This window comes from Daucus carota, chromosome 3, assembly GCF_001625215.2.
Source record: "Daucus carota subsp. sativus chromosome 3, DH1 v3.0, whole genome shotgun sequence".
NCBI classification, from domain to species: Eukaryota; Viridiplantae; Streptophyta; class Magnoliopsida; order Apiales; family Apiaceae; genus Daucus; species Daucus carota.
Genome location: NC_030383.2, coordinates 47,841,622 through 47,864,368, shown reverse-complemented (window position 1 = coordinate 47,864,368; position 22,747 = coordinate 47,841,622). Strand labels below are relative to the sequence as shown.

The following is a 22,747-nucleotide window of genomic DNA, read 5'->3' as shown; positions in this document are numbered from 1 at the left end:
AAATTAAACTAAGTTAGTTAGGAAGAGTCAATTCAACCTCAATTAACAATTATCATACGCCTCTACGCGTTAAAAGTTTCCACATTCCATAGTAAAATGATTCAATTCAAAGCATGAAAAGACAAAGTCAATGCCCCAGCCACCGAAGCCCACCCCCACAATCTATATTCTCATCCAACACTTGATTCAGGACTTTTCTCAAACACATGGTGATCATCCCCACAAACCCTAATTCCCTGTAACAACAATCACCATGACCTCCACCCCTCTTGTAAAACCTCTTCTCTTAGCTTGTTTTGTTATATCCTGTATCTATACATCTGTAATTGCTGAGGATGATGTGACTTGCTTGCAAGGGTTTAAAGATTCAATTCAGGATGTAGATAATAAGCTATTTGAATGGAGCTTTGGTAATACAACTGTTGGGTACATCTGTAAGTACACTGGAGTCACTTGTTGGAATGATCGTGAGAATCGTGTTGTAAGTCTCGAATTACGGGAGTTGAATCTTGCTGGTCAGTTACCGAAGGCGTTACAATCTTGTCATAATAACTTGCAAACTCTTGTGTTGGCTGGTAATAACTTTTCGGGTTCAATACCGGATAAGATTTGTAGTTGGTTGCCTTTTTTGAGTACTTTAGATTTATCGGGTAATAAGTTTGTTGGATCAATACCGGCGTCGTTGGCTGATTGTACTTATTTGAATAATCTTATATTAAGTGATAATCAGCTGTCGGGAGAGATACCTGTTCAGTTAACTAGTTTGAATCGGCTTAAGAAGTTTTCTGTTTCAAATAATGCTTTGAAAGGGACGGTTCCATCCGCGTTTAGTAAATTTGATGAATCAGATTTTAGTGGGAATAGTGGACTTTGCGGTGGACCGTTGAAGAAGTGTGGTGGTTTGAGTAAGAAGAATCTTGCGATTATTATTGCGGCTGGTGTGCTCGGTGCAGTTGGATCGTTGTTGTTAGGGTTTGGGTTGTGGTGGTGGTGTTTGAGGTCAAATAGGAGGAAGAAAGGGAGCGGATATGGGGGAGAAGATAGTGAGAGTTGGGTTGAGAAGTTGAGGGCTCATAAGCTTGTTCAGGTTTCTTTGTTTCAGAAACCGCTTGTGAAGGTCAGGTTGGTGGATTTGATGGCTGCCACAAATAATTTTGATGGAGCGAGTGTTATTATAACTGCTAGGACTGGAACAACCTATAAGGCTGTTCTTCCTGATGGGTCTGCACTGGCAATTAAGCGGCTAAGTAGGTGTAAGCTGAGTGAGAGGCAATTTGGTTTTGAAATGAATAGATTGGGGCAGCTTAGGCATCCAAATCTAACTCCATTATTGGGTTATTGCTTGGTGGAAGACGAGAAGCTTTTGGTATATAAGTACATGTCTAACGGAACATTGTATTCAATGTTGAATGGGGGGAATGCTAGTGAGCTAGACTGGGAAACCAGGTTTAGAATTGGTTTGGGTGCTGCAAGGGGGCTTGCTTGGCTTCATCATGGGTGTTATCCTTCTATATTGCACCAGAATATTAGCTCTAATATGATACTCTTGGATGAAGACTTTGATGCTCGTATAATGGATGTTGGATTGGCTAAGCTTATGACATATTCGGATCCCAATGAGCGTGGCCTTGTAAATGGAGAGTTGGGTGAGCTTGGTTATGTAGCTCCAGAGTACTCGAGCACAATGGCTGCTTCTGGAAAAGGGGACGTTTACAGTCTTGGGGTAGTGTTTTTGGAGTTGGCTACTGGTCAGAGATGTCTTGAAGTTAGTGGTGCTGAAGAAGGATTTAAGGGAAATTTGGTGGATTGGGTGAATCACCTTTCTGTTTCTGGTCGAATTAAAGATGCAATTGATAAACGGCTCCGTGGAAGGAAACATGATGAAGACATTGAACAGTTTTTGAGAATTGCATGCCATTGTGTGGAAACTGTGCCCAAAGATAGGTGGTCAATGTTCAAGGTCTATGAATCTCTGAGGATTATTGCAGAGGAACATGGCTTCTCGGAACAATATGATGAATTTCCATTGCTTTTTGGCAAAGAAGATATGGATAAGGTAATATAGTTACTGTTGCTGAAAGGTGTTGTAAGCATGAAAATGTGGCGTAAATGTTCTCTGGTAATTCCTGCATCATGTGGTAAGTACTCAGACTATCGATGTATCTTATCTAAATCCCGCTTTTGTCTTCTTTCTGTAATACAATTCTATATATCAGGTATAACTGTACTATACATTAGGAATTTTAATATGCTTTTCCTATTTATGAAATTATTGTTGTCTGCTTGTGTGCAGTGGGAAATGAAACTTAATTTCCTTATGTTTGTTATTTAGTTATCTTTTTGTAAGCTTGTGAAATTCAAGATGAAGTTCATTCATTAGATTTAAGCCTCAACCTAGAAATGGACTGGTAATTGTCGATCCCGTCATAGTTGTCTTAAAATAATCAATATGGTTTTGGCCACACTGAATAGAAAAACCCTCTATAGCTGTTTGCCTGCGCTTTAAGCCCAGGCTTAAAGCCATTTTTGACTTTAAGCTGAATATTTTCTGTTTGTGTAATTAACCAGAAGCCTACTTAAAGTTAAAAATAAGCCGGAAACCGACCTAAAGTCATAAGTTGGCAGGATGTACTTTTTTGTACAACTTATTTCATTTTTTATATTTTTTTTTTAAATATAAGTCAACTTCAACACTAAAATAAATAATTTATCAAATTTATGTTTATTATTACAGTTTTAATAATCCATAAGTCACCTATAATATAAAATTTATTCAAACAGACAATTTAAGTCGAGGGCGTGTCACATTAAGACATTAAGTCAGTATAAGTCATAAGTCATTTTATTTTAAGGCTAACAAACGGGCTAGTATAGACACTTGAATAGTTTGCTTTCTGACACAAGTACATGTTGCTTTTAGATTCGAAGTATCTATTTCTTTGTATGTACCACACATATACATATGTGTCTGTCTATGCAACCACTTGCATATTATATTTATGCAGATTTTGTGAGTCCAACACATAGTAAAAATTATATGTTGAATTCTAGAGCCATTATGGTTCTATGTTGAACTTTTGCTGCTTTACATATATCTATGCTTTTGTGCACCAAAAATTTTGTTCTGGTTTAATTATCCGTTATGTGACTGTTCCCTACTGCTAGTGTTGATCTGAATACTCATTTGAAAATAAGTCTTGCATGCTCTTAAATTTTTTTCAAAGGCGTAACATATTTTCACCATCAATGAGTTCAAGCATATATATATGTAGCCTAATTAAACCACCAGCATAACGTTTCACAACGCTCATCATATATATATGAATTACAGATGGAGGGTGATGGCACAATCAATTATAGCATATTTAGAACTATTTTATGGGGTTTCACTTGGCTAACATTATATAATATAGGGAACACAAAGAATGTGAACATGATTTATGTGTATGTCAGTGAATACTTCATGATTCTCTTAGAAAACATTAAAACTGATATTTATTTTGTTGGATTTCTAATTAATGGACCTGTGGCATACTTGGTCTAAATTTATTCTTTAGGATTTTATTTTTGAGCAAGTGTTACATTTAGTTAAAATTCAATATAATAATAACTAGGAAGAATGTAAGATAAATAATTTTCTCAAATGAACTAGTATTGATTGAGAGTAGTCAGCAAAGTTATTTTGAAGGATTCAGGAAGGCAGAATAATGTAAAACATAGTACTAAGGGGTTGAGGGTTATTATTAAAGTTAAAATCTGAACCCATTTCATTCTGATCCTGTAGTTAAAACCAACTAATTATCTACTCTCTTGATTTATCAGGTATCTAGGCTGCCGCCTGGACCATGATAATCCTAAGAACCAATTAAACCATCTAGGATATTTTTGTTTCAGGGGGTTACTAAATCAAAATTTTTGGGATCATAGTCCTTTACATTTAGAATAAATAAGGTGATAGTATGGGGATTAAAGTAATCCAAAGCAAACATACCCCTATTCTTAATCTATGTATTATCATATCACAGAGTTAAGTATCTGATAGATTTCGTATATTCTTAAAAAAAACCAAATGGTGCTTCTTTACCCGTTCAAATCATATGAAATGGACATTTTACTTGATTTTAGCACCAGCAGAACTTAATAGAAATTGCAGGAAGCTGCATAGGTATTAGGTGGGATTTTCTGAGAATGTGTGATCAGTCATTTCAGTCTGCAAGCAGAGAAAATAAATCTACTTTCCATATATAAAATTAAAGATTGCATGAGATGGGGAATCTGTAACTCATGCAAGCAAGAAGAAACCCTCTAAATTTGAATCTCAGTTACTTTAAGACCAAGTCTTTGATTCTTATTTCTTGTAAATTTATTAAAATTCAAAATTAACATAGCAGTAAAAAGCTAAAGTTAAAAAAGATAAAGAACCATCAGAAGGGTTACTTTGGTTCCACTTTCCAGAAAAAAGAAAAAAGAAAGAAAGAAAGATCATATATAAAGTCTATCAACAAGTAATAACAATGGGTACCACAATAACTACTCTAGTTTCTTTTTTTCCTTTTTTGTCAGAAATAGCTACTCTAGTTTCTGTATCATCTTTAGGTGATGTATCTCCACTCTGTTGCAATCATCAAGAACTCAACATTTAAAAAGTTAAAAAGGGAAAGTAAATTCTTAAATGAAATAATAACAAAACATATGCATCATCTATATTTAAGCTGTATAACCCAGAATATTGTAGCCTTATATAAGAAGTATGTAGATATTTCTTCAGAAGTTCATTGTCCACCTAAAACATATTTAGGTTGTATATTCACCCAAAGCCATTTAATAGGGAAAATGTAAAAACAAAGGCCTTTAAGCGGAAGATAAATTTCTTTATATGGAAAACACAAACATAAATTAATAAAGAGAAAGCAACACAAAGCAAAGACAACAATCTTTTTACATATATCATGCCTACACAATTGACAGTACACATGTAGGCTAGTGCAATTCTTGGGTCGTGAAAAATCGATAGTGCTGTTTTCTTTGTCATGCAAAAATCCATATCCGTCTTCTTTTCTTCCAAAAGGAAATGGCTGGGAACATGTAGATGCTAATGTGATGACCTCAAGATTCTTCTACCCCTCTAGGTTTGCATATATTTGTTGTTAAGAAGCTCTAGTTTTTGATGTCAACCCCCTCCTCCCGGCTTCCCCATTGGCAGTTTCATAGTAATGTTCAGGCCTTGTATAGCATAGAGCAGACAATTACAATTACAATAAGGTAGATCGATTTAGAGGTTGAGAGGTCCTCTTGTTATTCGTTCACATAACCTTTCTAAATATGAAAATCGATGGTCTAGAACTTTACAAACTAGTGACATCTGCTGAACAATATTTAATGTAGACCTTCTTTTACAAATGATCTGATGATTCCTACTTTACTCGATCCTCAAGCTCGATCAGGTGGTTGTGTAGACTTCCCTGCTCTTCTGAAAAAAAGATGAAGTGTGTATGTGAAAAATTTTAGAAGAAAGAGGCTTTGATTTAAAGGAGCCTAGTGTTTATCGTTCTGTTTGAAATCCTGAAGGAGGTTCAAATCCTTCTCCCATCTCTCTTGGCATGTTGTAAATTAATAAGTTGAGAAAAAGATTGATATTAACGGAAGATGTTTAATAATCTAAAAGAGTTGGGACATCGAAGAACACGACAATTTTAGCCGCTCATCTTATTTCTTTTCATGACTAAATTATAGCAAGACATCGTGATGTTGGAACTTGTGGGTGATTTAGGTAACACTGAAAAGATCAACCACAAGCCATGCATAATGTATGCATAATATAGCTTTTCTTTCATCTAAACATGTAATGTTGAGAATATACCTGTTGTGAATAGGGTCAGGTCCGTTAGGTACTCTTCTCTTGCTCACAAAATTAAGATCGTGATGCAGAACACCGTGTTTCCTCTGTTTTCCTATAGACTTCCAGTCCTCGAATCTTCCTGCTGACGCAACGACTGTAACCATAGTCATTTGTCTTGTCTGATGGTTTATAATACCAACAAGCAATAAACAGACAACCCCCACAAAAAAAACAGCTCCCCTGGAGCCCCTGCAAATTCTACCACTGCCAACCATGATTTCTCCACTCTTGTCTTCACATACTCTCCCCAAGACAAACTTGCCGGCCACTGGAGATGAGATTTAAGAACAAACAAGATTGAAACAATCACAGAAGTGATCCTTTGGAGCTCAGGAGAGAGCTAAGCAAGTTGAAGAAGAGAACATACTAGTAGCAGTGAAAAGCAGGGTAAGTGAGCTAAATGTTTCAATCTTTCCTTGTGAGGAGCCATTTTGCTAACTTTATAACTGCAATATTAAAGCCCATTTTGTGGTACTTGAAGGGAGATTAGTACTATAACAATAATAATATACAGTGAATAAAGTGTATCTTCTCTTTTACTTTAGATTTGGTTGGGTCCATGAGAAACACAACATTTGCTTTCATGCAGCTGTTCAAAGGGACCTCACTATCTCCCTGCTATAACATCTCATTCGTACTCGAAACATCACAAAGCCATTGATTTTTGTGCCCATATTTGGACTTATTATTAGGGCAGAAGGGAATCTATAATTTGCCGTAGTCCAGTATCATAAATGTAATTTCTGATTAGGATATATGCATGGAAGCACATTATATTCTAAACCCGTTGTTTCCCGGAATTTGTATTGCTAGTATAAAGCTCCCTCACCTTCTGTGTTTCAGGAAAAGATCCTGCTACAACTTGTTCAGATGAATAGATCATATCATCATAAGGACCCTAAAATCTTTAAAAGATACTAATACACAGAGTTCTAGGCATAACGTAGACATTTTCAGTACAGAATATCTTAGGCATAACGTAAACATTTTCAGTACAGAACATCTTGACGAGGGAAGGGTTCGACAATCCTTGATGGCTGCTTTAGAAATATTTAAGGGTGAGTCTGCAGATATCCGGACCTTTCACAGACCTGTTGATCTGGAGTTTTAGGCAAGAGAGATTTGTAATGTTCTCGCGATTTATTAAGATTTAAGATCTACAATATCAAGGAAGAAAGTAAGTTTGAACAAGATAAGCACAAACTTTTGGGACACGTGAGAAGTTTCATTTGGAATGCGCAAAACATAAAAAGAACTGTAAAGAAATGTCTAAAGCAAATTGAACAATGAATAAAGGTTATTACTACCATCTGTACACACAGGGAGAAAGAACTACATCAACAAACCCGCGAGCCACAAGCAATAATGAGGAAGGAAATAAATGCACTTTACAAGTAATTTAACACAGTCTATCTCAGAATTATGTTTATTGCTCAAAATTAACTGTTCACAGGTACTTCGTGAATTTAGGGTTAGAGTTCTGACAGTAGAAAACATCAAAAAACATATAACTTAAATGTAACTACTACATATGTTAGAATTTTAAGTTCTGATTCAACTGGCACTAAGCTGTCATACATAGTGCAACTAAGATGTTGTGAATGTAAGTTCTGTTTCATGTTCACCAGAATAGAGAAATCCTTTAGCTAATAATTGGAGATGTAGGAGTTGGAGCTTCCTATTCAATGGTCCCAACCAAAAAAGAAAAAGATAAAGAAGGGAGCTAAACTGCAGTCTATTGAAATGAACAAATTGACAAGGAGAAGCCACTGACACAACCTGCAGGGAGACTGCCCTTGGATTTTTGATATTAAAATTTAGAAGTACTAGAAAATTGAAACTGGGAGCCTTCTGCTCAGTCTCTATATAATTTACACATAATATGATAGTTATTGTTATGTTCTATAATATTTCAGTATAACACAACATTAATCCTAACTTACATGTGGGTTATTAGCAAGCAGGGAAAATTAAGTTTAAAAAAAAAATTAGTTGATATTAGGAAGGGTTTTGGAGCTGCACGGGAGGGTTAACACCACCACCAATACTGTGCAGTTAATTTGACCGTTCCCACATAAGTTGCGATATTTCCCTTTTATAAGTTAATAGCCCATCTTCTTAAGAATGATCTGTGAGCTGTTATGGAGGAGAATAATACCCCGGCTTACAGTGCTGGTCCGCCCAAGTAACGTAAGGGCTTGTTGTGAGTACTGGACAGTTGCATAATGCAAATGATGCAGAAATAAAAGGTCTAGGAGTCCAACTGTTTCAGATTAGGTATGAAGTGATCGAAAAATGTTGGTCTGATTGTATGAAACGAGCTTCCCAGTCTTTCTCATGCCACGGAAATATGTTCACCAGATCTGAGGGAAAATAAGAAAAGCCGAGGTTAACTCTTATGAGTATCAATCATAATATGGTCCAGAGCCGCAGAGTCACTCCAAAACAAAGTATATACTCCCTTAAAGCCGTATTTTCAATTCAAACTTGATTGTATATAGTTCATTCAGGTCTCAGGATGTAACCAAGACATGCTTGGAAGTTGGAAGTGTATACTCCCTCCGTGTCAATTTATAGGTCTCTTTTGGAAAAAAATTTGTCCCAAAATACTTGTCCTTCTCTTCTTTCAATACAAATTTATCTACATATTAATTGTGATTTTTTTTGAAACTCAACATTATTCTCATTTCATAATGCACTAAATCCCCATATTTATTGTGATTTTTTTGAAATTCAACTATATTCTCACTTATCAATGCACTAATTAATGATACATGAGATAAGATTCTATATAACCAACTTTTTTCTTAATATGAGTGTTTATTCCAAAATGGACCTATAAGGAGTACTCCCTCCGTCCCTTTTTACATGTCCTTTTTGAAAAAAAAATTTGTCCCAAATTACTTGTCCACTTCTCTTTTCAAAGCAACTTTTTGTATGTTTTTTCAGAATGTAACAACTTCCAATGTTTGACTAGCATATATATATACACAACTCTATCTAATTCATTACATTTATTAGGCATATGTATGAAAACAAGATATTCACCTAACATTTTCTTAAGATGCGTTATTTTTTCAAAAGGGACAAGTAAAAGGGGACGGAGGGAGTATCTGATAGGGAGAAATCAACGAGAAGCAACTAAGCATAAGCAAGTACAAGTCTAACATAAGTTAAACCATACTAAACTAGCAGATATGAGTTAGATAAAACTTAGGACAGTGAGTGGTCATCATCATTTACCAGTTCGAATCCAATGTATTTACATGGATTTTGGCTATTGGCTAGAGGGGTCATTTTCCCAGTCGAGAAAAGTTTGATGCTGCTGTTTTTTCGTTTTTTGATGTTATGAACATGACACTTTCTTGTGCTAAAAGTGTATAATATGACCTCCCCCATGTATTTTCTCGTTTTGGTTCTCAATGTTTATGTGTATATAGGACCATGTTTGATTGCACTCGTATGGATCGAGACAATAACTTCAAGACAAATGACCTTAAAGTTATATGTACTCGGCTCCATGCGTCAAATAGGATTAACTTTTTGAATGATTCGCTGATAAAAATTTATAATCTCCAGCCGAAGTCTCCAAAATTAATCAAAATAGATATTTTCCGACGATTGCGCAAAAGCCCAGGGCTGAAGAAATACTATGATCTCCGTTTTGTGAAAAGTTTTTTTTTTTTTTTTTTGACAGATTTTTTGTGAAAAGTTGATTCAGCCAAATCAAACTTTTTCGTGAAGACCCCGGCGTAGTGCACAACAAATAAATAGTGTGTGATACGATATTAATATGATACTTTAGCCCGTGGTTTTCTTCACACGAGATTTACCTAAAATAGTCCCCGATATTCGATGATGGTTGAGATAGTGAAACCGGCGGATATGAAACCGGATAACAACCGTCATTGCACATTTTTTTTTAATTTACTTGATTCCTTTGTCGTATAATCCATCCATCGATTCTCCTTAATCTACACTGCCAAGATAATAATCGCTAATACACTAACCGTTGTCGAAACTGTCGTGACTATTTCCAAAACTTCCCGGGAAATGCAACTGTGTCCTTGTTCACACACGGAAAACATACATCTAGATACATCTATTTAGAGTTAAGTTCAATGGAGATCATATTTTTTCTGGAGACCTGCAGACCACATATGTTCTGCAAGTAAAATATTGCAAAACGTATAGTTTTACAAATCATGTTCTACGAAATCATTATTTCATTTAAAATCTTGAATATCATATAAGTTTTACATGTGGAACATTACAAAATATTTTGTTCTATGAAATATGTTTAGTTTGCAGAACATTTGTTCAACTTGTAGAACATACATTATCTACTTATTAAACATAGATGATCTTCAACAATTTTAATAAATACATGATATTTGTAGAACATATTTTACAAAATAATGTACTACCTCCATCCCAAATTAGATGGCCCCGTTGACTTTGGGCACGTAACTTTAGGTGCATTGACCGTCTACTTCCGAAATATATTTTTTTATTTTTTCTTTTGTAAATAAAAATTTCATATTTAAATATTTATTTGCAAAAATAAAATTTTAAAAATAAGTCATGTAGCTATGCGGTCAATGAACCTTAAACTGTGTGGCCAAAGTCAACGGGGCCATCTAATTTGGGATGGAGAGAGTATTTTATAGTGTAACATACGTGGTCTTCAAAGGTCTCCGATGAAATAGCGGTCTCCAAAGAATTTTCCTCTATCTATTTAATATATTAGTTTTTTTCATATTAAGTTATTAAGTTATATATTAAAAAACAAATATTTCAAAAAATTACATCTTAATTGTGGTTTGTAGCATGATAACCGTTCTTTTAATTTAAATTACTTTCTAATTGTACAAAAACATATTTAACTTAAATGTAAAAATCATTTAACAATTGGACCTTCCTCTGCTTAATACTCAGCACAAACAATTTCTGTATCCTGAAATATCAGTATATATATATATTTTTTTTTTTGTCATAAGAAATATCAGTATATTGATTGAACTTTATTTCAGAAACTAAGGGGAAAAAAATTCCAAAATTCCAATCGTTACAAGAATGAAAATACAAACGAAATAAGTAAAGGGTGGCCCGCGCTATAATTCGTGCGAACAACTCAAATTTATTCCCACCCGCTTGAACCTAACCAATGAATCTTCAGCAACTACTGCATTGTGCACGCGCCTTCATGGAGTTGGTTAGATTTCCTCGTTAGTCGTAAATGAAAGCATACGCCATACTTTAATATTATAATATTGATAAATCATCTTGCTTATTTATTAATTTAAGATGTACTGTTGTGGTCAATATGAGTGCTACGAAGCATAATTTAAGTTTCAGATTGGGTACGTTTAGCCCTCCTTAATTTATGAGTATAAATACTTATTTTAGTGGAGCTTTTTTAATTTATATAATTTTGGATAAAATATATTAATAGGAGTCTAACATTTCATATTTGTACAAATATTTAATTTGTTATGAATCATACTATCGGTGAACAAAGTGAAATAACCTACAATGCTCTCTCAACAGTTTATTATTTAATTATTTAATCTAATAATTTTATATCAAGATTCTCTTCTTGTCTCTAAATTTTAATACTTGTCAAATATCGTGCGTTTAAAAAAAATGAAAACGCATATATATATATATATATATATATATATATATATATATAATTAGATTATTTCCAGTACCGGTTCCTACTTGAACATTAAAACGAAATTACTTGTACTCCAAACTTAATTTAATAAGACTAATGATCAGTCTAAATACGGGTAAAAATATAAATAGAAAAAAAGAATATTTGTTATCATACCGAAGAAAAATCATTCATTTACTTCCTCGTCCTAATTTAAACAGTCCCTGTTACCTTAATTTTCATAACTGTTTTTATATTTATTCGTATTGTCGTCATATAATATACTATATTAGATGAAAGTTATAATAAAAATGACACAAAAAGAACTACTTGAAAGATTGTAAATAATTTTATATTAAAATAAAGTAAGATTAATTAATTTGAGTTTAAAAATATTTTCCAAATAATTACATCAAAAAACACTGTTGTTAATGGAAGTGAGCAGTTATACTTGCACCCGGAAAATAAAAAGGAGTGGATAGCGTATAATAAAAGGAGAAATAAGCGCGTGAGCATCGCAGTCGACAAGAAATATAAATGCACTCGTGGATAACAATTAAATAACGATAAAATATTACATGCCGATTAAATAAACAAACAGATGAACGTGTTCATTCTTCTTCATCCAAGAAGCTGCGTACGCAATCATCACACATATACACACACACTATACTTACAGATACTTACACAACACAAACAGGCAGTCAACTACTACTGCTCCCCCATCCCATTAAACCCACCACTCCAACCACTTTTTTTCTCATTTAATAATTAATCACACTAATTTTTATTTATTGAAAAGCCACTTTTTTAATCATAAGCTGAATTGGGTTGGTTGTGAATATTTGGTATAGTGTAAAGCTCTCTTTTTTATCTGTTGGGTTGATAAGATAAATAAAAATCTGATATTTAAGAGAGGTGAGTTTTGGAGGGTGTACAAGGTGGTGTGTTTGGTAAAGGAAGAAGCTTGATCTGATTGAGCCCAAGAACAAGAAAATGGGATCAAGTGGATCCAAGCCCAGAGGATGTGGAGGTGTCATGGGTATTTTTGGAAGAAAACAAAGGAGATCAATGAGAAACAAGAAGAAAAAGATTGTTGCTGATGCTGATAAGCTCAGTAAGGTTGATTCTTCTGTTTCTGTTGTTAATCCTACATATCAAGGTATTTTTTTATTTTTTTTTGCTGCTTTTTAATAAAAAAAAAGTGTTTTTATTTGGTTTTGAGTTGTTTAATTATTGGTTATGTACTTATGTTATGTATATTTTGATTGTATAGAGTTTAGATTTGATTGCATCAACTTTGTAGTGGGGGGAGCGGGAGGGGCTATACAGCCTATACTATGAATCTTAGTCATTGATTATTAAATTATTATGTTTGATTTATGTAGTTTAGATTTTGGAATACCATGATAGGTTGTAATTCTGCTAGCTAAGTTGCTGCATTGTGATATTACATGATTAATCCAGCTATGTCACTTATGATTTTGGAACTCTATACTAGTATGGTTATTACTAGCAAATGATGCTAATATCTGTTTATACCTACAATAAGAAAGAGAAAAGAATTGCCCGTAGATCTATCTGGTATAAGTACTGGTGGTACAAGTGTTTATACTGGGACTGAATTTAGTGCTAGACAGTAACTATTAAAAAGTCACCTGAATTAATACAGGAAGAGGAAAATTTATCATGAACACTCGTAGGTGTTGCAAAGAATAACTGATTTTTGCCCAATTCATCTGAAGATATATTTGGGCTACACTAGAAGTTGAGTGTTTTTCACAATCAATCTTCTTCACTTTGTGAAAATTAGCTGCTCTGTAGAAGACAGCATGTTTTGACATGGAAATTAAGTCTTAAATAGTGAGTAAATTTAATTATAATTATGATATAAGATTTTGCAAATAGAATTTGTCTGTGTTGATATAATGTGAGAATAAACAGGCTGGTGCCTCAGCTTGAATTACCTTAGACTTATCTCTGCTTCTCTAGATATAATGTGGATTTGGCTTTTCACAAAATTTGTATTTGCATTTTCTTGACGTGCAAACAGGTAATTCCGACACCTGGTTTGACCCTGTGATGAATGTCGAGTCTGATGGTGATGATGATTTTTACAGCAGTAAAGATGGTAAGCAGAATAGTTTTCATTAGTCTTATTTGGTATATCATCAGACTTTCTGAAACTCATCATGTCTACAGATGTATCTCAGGATGGTTCTATATCAACTACTGTGACTCCAAGATGTTCCGATTCCATACATTACAATGGCGCTTTTGCTACATCAGATCCTGTCCCGCAACCAAGCACGTTACCTAAAGAACATATAGAATGTAAGAGAGATACTGCTAATAATGTGGCTCCAACAGGGTCTCAACTGAAACCTCGTGTTCTGCAAACTGATAGAAAAATTTCATTAGTGGTGGATGATATCCCTACTCATTGTGCTGACGAAAATGCTAGCGGGGATCTGGGAATGTTGCACAATTGTGGTCTTCTGCCTAATAATTGTTTGCCTTGTCTTGCTGGTACTACCTCCTCAAGTGATGAAAAGAGAAAATCGCTAAGCTCAAGCCCAAAGAAAAAGGCACCTTTAAGACTTTCCTTTAAGTGGAGGGATGGACAAGCTCATCCTACATTATGTAAGTGCTCCATCTTGATCCGTATATGAGACTTTCTCTTTTTGTATATGCTGCTGTACCTTTTTTTGCTCTGACAAGGCTGCTGTACTGTTGACACACAATGAACTGGTATGGTATAAGCAATAAAATGTGTCCGGTCTCTTATATGTCTAGATGATGAGCAAACTCACGATTAACACCAAATGTATGGCGTGTCTAGATATAGGACCATGAAGTTCTTTAATGAGCGAGAGTATGTTCAACATATAATGTTGAGTACGAAGTACGATATTATTTGGTGGTAGTACAGTAACTTTTAGTGAGGCTTTAAAACTGATGCAAGTACACACTTAACTACAATACCTGTTTTATTACAGTTTCATGTTTCATTATTTTTTTTAATAATTTCCATACTAAGGTTTCATGGGTTAACCATCCCTTCTTTTTCAGTATCTCCCAGGGCTCTTCTACGAAGGCCTATAGCAGGTTCTCAAGTTCCATACTGCCCGATTGATAAGAAATTATCTGATAGCTGGTCACCGATTGAGCCAAATACTTTCAAAGTTAGAGGGCCGAACTATTTCAGGTGAGAACATGAACTTGGTTGGCTGACACTTCTCAGTACAGGAAATTATTGACACCATAGTAGTGATACATTCTGCAATATATCATTTATATCTTGATATGTACTTTACCAATCCTCGTAACAATATGACAGAGATAAAAAGAAAGAACCAGCTCCAAACTATGCTGCATTTTCACCTTTTGGAGTAGACGTGTTTGTATCTCCACGTAAAATTGATCACGTTGCACGTTTTGTGGAACTTCCTGTCATCGAATCATGTGGGAAAATCCCTTCTGTCCTTGTAGTAAATCTTCAGGTACATTTACTTCTCACTTTGTTGAATGTTACATTCCAATTTGAGAAGCACATTTCTTGTGGACATGACATATTAGCTCAACACACTTTTTTTTTTTGCTAAATTACTTATTTTGTTTAAATCATAAGCTTTCATCTGACAACAGAAAGTGATTCGTCTTTGTTAAAATTCATGCTTTGGATTTTTATTTTTATTTTTTTCCATGCATTTACTGCTCAATGTTGAATTTCTTTTCCATGGCTCTCTTTCTTAGATACCGTTATATCCTGTCACCATATTTGAGAATGAATATGATGGGGATGGAATGAGTTATGTTCTTTACTTCAAGCTATCAGAAGGTTATTCAAAGGAACTTCCTCTGCAGTTTCAGGAAAATATCATGGTGAGTTAAATGTGTTACTTTAGCAGTTTAGCTTCTCACTTTATACATTTCACAATGATACTTTTTCTTTGACACTTGCATATAGAAAATTTATAAAGTTATAGAATCTCATTATGATAATATCAATATTTTCAACAACTATTTTTTTTTAATCTTTGCATGCTTCTTAATGTGACAGAAATTAATTGATGATGAAGTAGAGAAGGTCAAGGGTTTTGCTATGGATACAATTGCTCCGTTCAGGGAAAGGTTGAAGATTTTAGGCCGGCTAGAAAATTTGGAGGAAATCACCTTAAGTGCAGCTGAACGGAAGCTCATGAATGCATACAATGAAAAGCCTGTACTGTCACGTCCTCAGCATAAATTTTACTTGGTAAAGTCTGCTATGCAAATCCTTTATTTTGTTCTCCTCAAGGAAGATAAAGCTTTAACCTCTTTGGACTCATGTTTTTGTTGTGTAACATTGTTAATGCAACTTAAGTAGACCTCCCTTTATACAATAAAGTTCCTGTTCTTCAGTAAACATCCACGTAATCATCTCCCTTTTGGTCTTTTTTATAAGGCAAACTTTAATAGTGATTACCAAGAAATTTTAGGAGCATAAACTGTAACCTTCCTATATGTTGTTTTGGTCATAACATCAGAAGAGATGTGTTCTAATCTTATAATTGGCATTTGACCTGTAATGTGTAAGGTGGAACTTCCAAGGATGTTATTGCTAATAAATCTGTTTGAAACTTTTTCAGGGAGAAAACTATTTGGAAATTGATCTAGATATGCACAGATTTAGTTACATATCAAGAAAAGGTTTCGAAGCATTTCAAGACAGGCTAAAACTCTGCATCCTGGATTTTGGGCTCACGATACAGGTTGCTACCTCCATCAATTTTGTATCTACGACTAAATTCAACAGTTTACTTGAGATTCTAAAATATTCATCTACCTGACATACCTATTGTCACTTGAAACAGGGAAACAAGGCCGAGGAGTTGCCAGAGTGCATCTTGTGTTGTGTGCGGTTGAAGGAAATCGATTATACCAACTACCATCAATTAGGATTCTAAATAAAAAATTTGGTTGAACCACACATTACATAGTGTTAGAGGAGCTACTATATGTGGTTAGCTTCTTTCTGTATTACTTCATTTTTTTGTCAAGTTCAAATGGATCTGAAAATGTTGAACTATTAGCCTCTCAATTGCATTGAGCAGGACAGAAACCTCGTGTGTAAAGTTCTAATACAAAATGTAACGAGACTCGAATAATTGAAACATGCAGCCAATACTCTGACTCTTGATCATCAGTTGTGATTAATGCTGTTCATTATATCTTCTTCAATACTCAGGGAAACAAAGTCCAACATAAACTTCACACACATAAGAGGAATATATATATTTATTTACACAAACAAATTACTAATCAGGTATGACTTATATACATTGCATTTTAGATCGCAAGAAATATTTGTAAAAAATTGCAGAAGAGTGTACATGTATCTTCTGAGCTACCGAATCTGAAACCAGGCATGAAGAGGCAGGCTAGTTGACGCATAGCCTGAAAAATGCGAGGCATTCACACCTCCTTGGCCTCGCCTTCTGAATTCTTTGTTTTCTTGAAGGGTCTGCCTGCAATGGAATAGAAGGTTGGCGCTGCAACGCCACAGACGAATGGTGTTGCAACGACATGGAAGATCGTTGCATCTTATTAAGATCGCAGCTGAAGAATCTGCTTTCTTGAACTTTTCTTTTACTTTGCAGCTCGCACGACTTGCTTGAGTAATTGTCATTCCAAATGCGGCCAGAGGAGCCCTGTCGTCGGAACGAATAGGATGATCTCTGCAATGTGTGATTCATGGCCATGTTAATGTGTTGTCTAATTTATAAATTTTACTTGATCTTGTTTTGCCCTCTGTCTTTCTTCATTGCTTGATTGGTTTTTCAAGAACAATAGAAAAAAGAAAAAGAACAAAACTTACAACTTTGCAGCATTGCAAATTTCCTTGCTGTTGTACTTCTTTTTATTGCCCTTGTTCTTAGGCTGGTTTATCTCAGTTTTTCTGGATTTGTATTTATGCTAAAAATAAGATATTGAAAGTCTAGCTTTCAATAATAAGAAAACTAATCATCAATTTGATCTCATGACTTTTTTAATAACCTTTGTTAGTAATTTAATTTCTAATAAAATAAATATTGATTACATTATTCTTCTTAACCAAATTTAAGAGGGTAACTTACTGCTAAACGAAACAAATGCTACTCTCTATTTGTCACCAATATAGTCCTCACTTAAAAATCTAGCTACATGCCATACATTATTCTTCATGCTGAAAATTAAGAACTATTCTTACCCTCTAGTAGGTGGAACAATAAAGTGATACTCTAAGAAGTCAGTAGTTAAAGTATCCATCTGAGAAGATTTGAGGATATTCAGACTGCAGCTCTTTGTCTTGATTCAAGATGGAATCCACAAATGAGTCCACCGCAGATGATGAACTACCTTCTGAAAAGTTGTTTTCGCATTTCTCATTTTGCACTGGAACTGAAGGACAACTTGATGGTGCTATGATACCGTTGGACTTTGGCTCCTCTTGTTGCTCTAGATCTGTCAGGAGTGATAGGTCATTGAGAAGAAAGTCATTCCAACCTGAGCTAGAAGATTGCATTGGCTGGAGCTGAGAAGATTTCCATGGTAAAGATTGTGGAGAGCTCAATTCTGTGACATGACATGAAGCTAATGACTTAAGGGGAGATGATATTTCTTGTGTTTTGGCTTGAAAAGAAGCTTCTGCATTCTCCCATACATAATTGTTGCCAAAGTGATTGTCCTGAACTTGTTCCAGCATTGTTGTGTTGAGCATTGGGGGGATTGCGTAATCTGTTGTGACTACAGATGCTTCTGAATTTGACATGAAGTTGTTTGCGAAACCATTAAGTGGATCAACATGGTTTCTGGAGTTGGGAAATGGGCTGATGTTTCCAAAATCCGTTAATATCTGAGAGATTGGCTTATGGGTTACAGGATCGATCCCCATCTTCATGAGCTTCTTTCGTAGTTTTGTGTTCCAGTGGTTTTTGACATCATTATCTGTTCTTCCAGGTAGGTGTTTGGCAATGAGAGACCATCTGCATCCAAAAACCAGTGATAAGAACAGTGAATGTAACACTTAATGGAAAGGGAAAGAGGAACACTGGTTCTTATAGCAATTGTTTTTTGTCTGCAACATGTAGTAGCAGATTTCAGTGCAAGGTCATTGGCAAGCCTTAAAACTAAACCTCAGGATTTTGAAAACTCCTTTATTATAATTTCTAACGAAGTAGGAAGTATGAAACATTTTTTCGTTTTGTTCTTTCCTTTACAAATTTTAGAAACCATAAAGCTTGGCTAGATCTGAACTACTTTCCTTCACAGGTTTAAGCTTGGCCTTCAAAAAAACAAGAAAATAACATAAAGAAATCACCCTAGACAGTAATATATACCTTCTTCATGAAAAGATGATGCATTATTCATGTAGCCAGCGTGATATAAGGCAACTTTCTCAAGGTGACTGAATAAAATCATCTGCATATAAGGCGTTTTAGCCTCCTATCTGATTCATTGAACTATTTTGTCAACTACTTAATAGCACAATATTGTGATTTCACCCAGATTATCTCAGGAAAGTCCCTGAGGTCATCTAAGGAAGATTATACTCTATAATTATGAAACAAATGAACTGACATGCCTCAATATCTCTCTTTAAGCTAGGGAATGAGATTTCTTAATTAACGTGGCGAGGTTCAAGATTAGCAAAACGAGACACGAGGACTTTCTGGAAGAGTTAAGAGTGCAAGGGTAGGGAAACTGGAAACCAAAGCTCTTGAATAAACTTAAAAAATATCATCTTACTGTAACTAACTTCTTTCCTTCCTAAATCATACACTGTAACTAAATTTTGTTCACGAGAAGAATGAAAATAAATAAACTAAAACGTCGAAAGTAACCTACCTGCTACCTACAGCTTGATGAAGGACTAAAATGTGATTTTCTTCTTGAGGTGTGAAAGCATCATGCTTGAGATCAGGCCTCAGGTAATTAGTCCACCTAAGCCTACAGCTCTTCCCGCATCTGTTAAGTCCTGTATACTCCACAACCAAACACGGTTAGACAGAGCATTATAAACAACACATTTTATAATACATAATCTATAAAATTCTTTAAAAACAATTTAAGCATATATAGATGATTAAACCTGCTTTCTCAGGAACCAGGGTCCAATTGCCAATCCCATGGTTGGCTACGTAAGCAAGTACCTTTGCATCTTCTTCTGGGGTCCAAGGTCCTTTCTTTACATTGGACTTGTCACAACATGGAGGTCTCCCCATCTCAGTACAATTACAAACACACTCACGACAAAGGGAAGTAGTACAGGAATACTGGTGTTATTGATGTAATGGTGATGCAATTAACAGAAGCATAAGTAGTACATGTATGGAATCATTTAACAAGTGACTAAGCAGAAAATGCATGACGGCTCCGAGATTAACAACAATTGCATGAGGTTATCATCAACTCAGAAAACGTTTTAACGATATGAAAAATATTGCATGAATCTTCTCTCTCCTCTTTCCATTCTCTCTCTCATGTGCTTCGCTCCAACAAGTGGATTATTCTATGTAGGTTCATTTTGAGTGAATTAATTTGTATATGTTTTAACAAACTAACGGCCCCTAAAAGCATGCAAGGATACATTCAAACAACATAACGTTCCAAAATATTAATAGTTCTTTAAATTTTATTAGTTCCATGTGTTATACATACCAATTCCATTTTACATCCTTTTTTACTATGATATATATAACTGGGAGCTCATGAACATGGCACAAGGTAATTACATATTAGGGTACATCTCCTTGCTTTTACTTTCTCAATAAACTAGCCAAGAAAGGATTAGTATAATGAGCAAGCATTACAGTTCTTCATATAATATTTAGGATATTATCTTATCCCAACTATTTTTGAAGAATCTTTAATTTTTTATGCATTCACTGATAACAGATGAACAACCCACTGAATGCATCTCAGATTTTATTGGTGCTCTCTTCTCGCTGTGTGGTCTTTTAGTTTCATAACCGTTTTGCATGAATCCATCTGTTAGCAGGCTACCTTTTACCTTCAATCTCAGGCAGCTTCCATGATAGCCGAAGGCACTGACCATCTTAAATAACTAATGAATCATTCTTCCGTATTCTACAGGAGCAAAAACAGAACCAGTGCTGAAAAAAAGCTTAAACACTAGCTAGTATCAAACTTAGAAACATGGTGCGAGTACAAGTATATTATGAAATCACGATCATCAAGAAGTGAGAACCATAAAAAAGTTCAAAGCAGCTACTATTTATCATAGACAGACAGCTATTTTACATGCAGAATCGACATTCAAATAAAATTAACACTTTGATGGAAGCTCAATTAAAGATACTCCTATCATGTAGCAAACCTAATAATGTCAATAAACATACCACAAGAGTTACCTGCATTACTGCACACAAATCCCTAGCAAGTCAGCCCAAGTATCACCGTTATTTCAAGTCGCTTTCCTGTAGACAAATTAAGTTATAATTTTTGGTCATAAAAAGGGAATATGGCGGAATCTGTAAAGACACCTATGCAAAGGGATTAGGATAGACAGTCTATTTATCCTCTTCGACTCAGACCTGTACATGACTAGAATAGCAACACAATACCTCCCAATTTGCGCATATCAAGATGTGTTTGGTACTTCCCAGTCTCATAAAGCAAAGTCTGAATTCTGAAGACACTCCTCATCTTGTAATGGAAAAATCAATCTAGGTATATATTGAGAATACTTTTTAACTAAACTGTGAATCTGTATTAGCCAGTAACTAAGGATTAAGTACACTATTACTGTACCATGAGTAAGGAATGTCGGAAAGCAATTTTTGCCTGAATGTCAGTAGTCACATAAAGCTTTACAATAACTAGTTAAGTAATCATAATGTAAAAGTGTAGGGTAATGGCCCAAACAATCGATTATTAGCGGCATATGCTACTAATGAAAAAAAAAACCGCTCAAAGGTAAAAATCCTAAAATTGCGTCCATTTTGATGGAATGGAATAAGGAAAGAATAGAATTAAAAATTTTAAATAAGTTTTATGGAGAGAGAAGAATGTATGAGACAATAGTGACTAAATATGAGTGAGTCCAAATTTTATATGATGAAGATTGCAGGGAAAATGACAAAGAAGTGGAATGGAAAATTCCTTCCCAAACATGTAGGCTAGATTTTTAGTTCTAGGTTATAATTGAATGATTGAAGAATTGAAAATCATATACATTTTCTCCAATTACCCCAAATTAGAGGACAAATTTCATTCCATTCTATCCAAGTGAATGCCGTCTAATATGAGTGATTTCTTGGCTGGAAGACACAGTATCCCCACGTTTACATCAACAATTTGGGGATAGACTTTTGGCGGAAAAAAGCGGTTAATGCCTTTCGCATTAAAAAAACGCCAATAGTATGCTGCAGCAATAATGTATTTTTTTTTTTGAAACTGAGAATAAATCTCAACGAGAATCGGCAATTCACCGTGATAATTCTTTCATTCAAGAAAGCTTATTATCTAACCGTCGGACATGCAAGATGACCGGGGAAATTTAGACAATAAAACTTTAATGTCCGAAAAGAAAAACTGGTCTTCTTCCAAGAATCCTGAAAATAAAACAAGAGAAACAAGAAAAATATAAGTCGATATATTTAACATATTATATTAAAATATTCCCACAATCATGATAACTCATGATTGAGACAATTAAGCTCTTAATTAAGGCATAATAATTAAATATTATTGTCCTTAATTAAGACACAATTAACGCCTTCAAATAAGGCAAACGCCCTCAATAAAGAGGCACAATTTACGCCCTCAAAGGCACAATTAACGCCCTCAATTAGGAGGCACAATTAACGCCCTCAATTAAGGCACAATTAGTGCTTTCCATTCTGAAATCGAATCCCATCCCGAAACCGCCGTCGCCGTCACCGCAACCATCGGCCTCCACCGCTATGCTGTCGGTCAGGTTGCCTCGTCGTATGCGAAATGAACCAACCTTCTCTTCTGATAAATAATTATTACATCTTTTAGTCGCCATGAAGCGAAAATGATGATAATAAAGTTGCGATTTGGTGTTGCACTTCTTAAACCCTGATTGTGTATACAGGCAAACGCCCCAATGTTATCTATATAGCAATAATGTATTTAAACAAGAATTACTTGCACTATGTCTAAGGGCTCATTTGTTTGCT

The 22,747-nt window shown here is 34.8% G+C and overlaps 3 protein-coding genes across 12 annotated transcripts; 2 read left to right on the top strand and 1 right to left on the bottom strand.

The window, feature by feature from the left end:
- On the top strand, positions 1–2,292 carry LOC108214680 (probable inactive receptor kinase At1g27190). Its single transcript, XM_017386817.2, has one exon. It carries the CDS (start codon positions 254–256, stop codon positions 2,063–2,065), a length of 1,812 nt encoding a protein of 603 aa, XP_017242306.1. The 5' UTR covers positions 1–253; the 3' UTR covers positions 2,066–2,292.
- A 9,832-nt stretch (positions 2,293–12,124) lies between these two features.
- LOC108215461 (uncharacterized) lies at positions 12,125–16,746 on the top strand. The gene is made up of 9 exons (XM_017387970.2): positions 12,125–12,720; positions 13,612–13,689; positions 13,761–14,201; positions 14,631–14,766; positions 14,899–15,061; positions 15,315–15,443; positions 15,622–15,816; positions 16,190–16,312; positions 16,415–16,746. Exons 1-9 carry the CDS (start codon positions 12,555–12,557, stop codon positions 16,505–16,507), a joined length of 1,524 nt encoding a protein of 507 aa, XP_017243459.1. The 5' UTR covers positions 12,125–12,554; the 3' UTR covers positions 16,508–16,746.
- Positions 16,747–17,680: 934 nt separating this feature from the next.
- LOC108211332 (transcription factor MYB35) lies at positions 17,681–21,432 on the bottom strand. Of its 10 annotated transcripts, none has more exons than XM_064089181.1 (6): positions 21,137–21,432; positions 20,954–21,019; positions 20,593–20,669; positions 19,672–19,777; positions 19,428–19,557; positions 17,681–18,565 (listed from the first exon to the last, which is right to left on the bottom strand). In XM_064089181.1, exons 3-6 carry the CDS (start codon positions 20,635–20,637, stop codon positions 17,830–17,832), a joined length of 1,017 nt encoding a protein of 338 aa, XP_063945251.1. In that variant the 5' UTR covers positions 20,638–20,669; positions 20,954–21,019; positions 21,137–21,432; the 3' UTR covers positions 17,681–17,829. The 10 variants fall into 10 exon arrangements, with proteins under 10 accessions (XP_063945251.1, XP_063945250.1, XP_063945249.1 ...); XM_064089180.1 differs by having other exon boundaries at positions 20,942–21,019; positions 21,167–21,432; XM_064089179.1 differs by having other exon boundaries at positions 20,593–20,695; positions 21,167–21,432.
- Between the last annotated feature and the right edge of the window lie 1,315 nt (positions 21,433–22,747).